This window comes from Mastomys coucha, unplaced genomic scaffold (genome assembly GCF_008632895.1).
Source record: "Mastomys coucha isolate ucsf_1 unplaced genomic scaffold, UCSF_Mcou_1 pScaffold22, whole genome shotgun sequence".
Taxonomy (NCBI): domain Eukaryota; kingdom Metazoa; phylum Chordata; class Mammalia; order Rodentia; family Muridae; genus Mastomys; species Mastomys coucha.
The window spans coordinates 46,502,106-46,503,649 of record NW_022196905.1 but is presented as its reverse complement, the minus strand read 5'-3'; the positions used below and the strand labels follow the sequence as shown (position 1 = coordinate 46,503,649).

The window sequence follows — 1,544 nt, the reverse complement described above, 5'->3', positions numbered from 1 at the left end:
AGACAACTGTAAGTGCTAGAATTGAAATGTTCCATTAAGTCAAAATGATCACGACCACTAAGAAAACACTGCATGGATCACTTCATGCAGGCACAAGGCCAAAAAATAATTTAAGACATTGACATTCTCTGCAAGACAAATTATCTCATTAATTTCTATTACAAAGATCACTATATTACCTTCTGCACTAATTTTTCCCAATATAATTAAATCTTGAAAATAGACAATCATGAGAAAAAGAAAATCTGTGAAGTTCATTCACAGCTCTAAAAAATCTGACATCAACGGCTAGCTTATGTTTACTTATACCTCATGAGTGACACCCCATGTTATATTCTGAAGGTGAAAATAAGTTTTCACATGTGAAAAACAGACCTATCCCCAAAGCATCACTAAAACCACTGGGTGAGAAAACAGTGAGAAGAGACTAGCCAGTGCTCAGTGCTGGCTCCTCCTCCACAAAGCCTTGGGGCTGGCTTAGTTACTAGTATCCCTTTGTACCCTAAGAAAGCCCAAGAGCTGACCACTTCACCCTGCTGCTATAACAAAGCAGCAGGCAGTAACTAAGACTTAAAAGAATTACAGCAAAGCACAGCATGTAAGACACACAAATTCCTGGGGAGGGTAAAGTTTTCACCAGTTCTAAATAAAATAGCCTCTATGATAAAATATGAAGAGCCCCGCTCCTCTGGAAGTGAGCAAACTGCCGCCCTTACCATCTCTGAGCCTGACACTCTCCAACCCAATAGCTAGAGTACACAGGCACTGCCACCCAGGACCTGTGCCTGCCACCGAATCCAGGCTCAAGACTTACCTTCTTCTGACTTTGTCAGTTGTGGCATATGTGAAGCTCCCAAATTTAATACCAATTAGTCCATTACTTACAGATCTTGAAGAAAAAGAGGGAATAAAGAAGACTTTATGAAACAATTTGGATAGACACTGTTAGAACCAGCCCTATGTACTGAAACAATGCACTTGGCAGCTGGGAAACATTACACTCTTGCTACAGAATCCTGGGATTTAGGCTAAGCATCCCAGGATAAATCACCTTGGCTTAAAATCTCACAGTTATTAAAGTACTTAGATACTTGCCAGGCAAGGTGGCACACGCCTTTAATCGTAGCACTGAGGAGGCAGAGGTAGGTGGATCTCTGTGATTCCCAGGCCAGCCCAGTCTACATAACAGGTTCTAGGACAGCCAGAGGTACATAGTAAATTCTGTCTCAAGACAAACTAACTAATAAACAAATAACAAAAAAGAATGAAGTAGTTACTTAAAGAAGGTTATAGGGGAGGGCAAACTGTCTTTAAAGCGAGATTTAACACCATTTAAATGGTGATGGAGCCTGTGGTGTGGCACACATCTTTAATCCCAGAACTGAGGAGGCAGAAGCACAGATCTCTACAAAAGAGTTCTACACAGAGAAACCCTGTCTGAAAAACAAAACAACTACAAAGATACTAATGAAACTGTTGATTTTTCTTTAAAATTTCAAAGTAAGTTTTTGTGGACAGAGCCTCCCATTTACTGAAAAACATCA

The 1,544-nt window shown here is 40.2% G+C and overlaps 1 protein-coding gene across 1 annotated transcript in view; it reads right to left on the bottom strand.

Annotated features, from left to right (window-relative positions):
• The window catches only part of Anapc4 (anaphase promoting complex subunit 4), a 32,991-nt gene that overhangs the window by 3,186 nt on the left and 28,261 nt on the right, over window positions 1–1,544 (bottom strand). Inside the window, exon 23 of the mRNA XM_031391069.1 lies at window positions 815–917. Coding sequence (XP_031246929.1) covers window positions 815–917 — 103 coding nt within the window. The remainder of the gene's footprint in view (window positions 1–814; window positions 918–1,544) is intronic.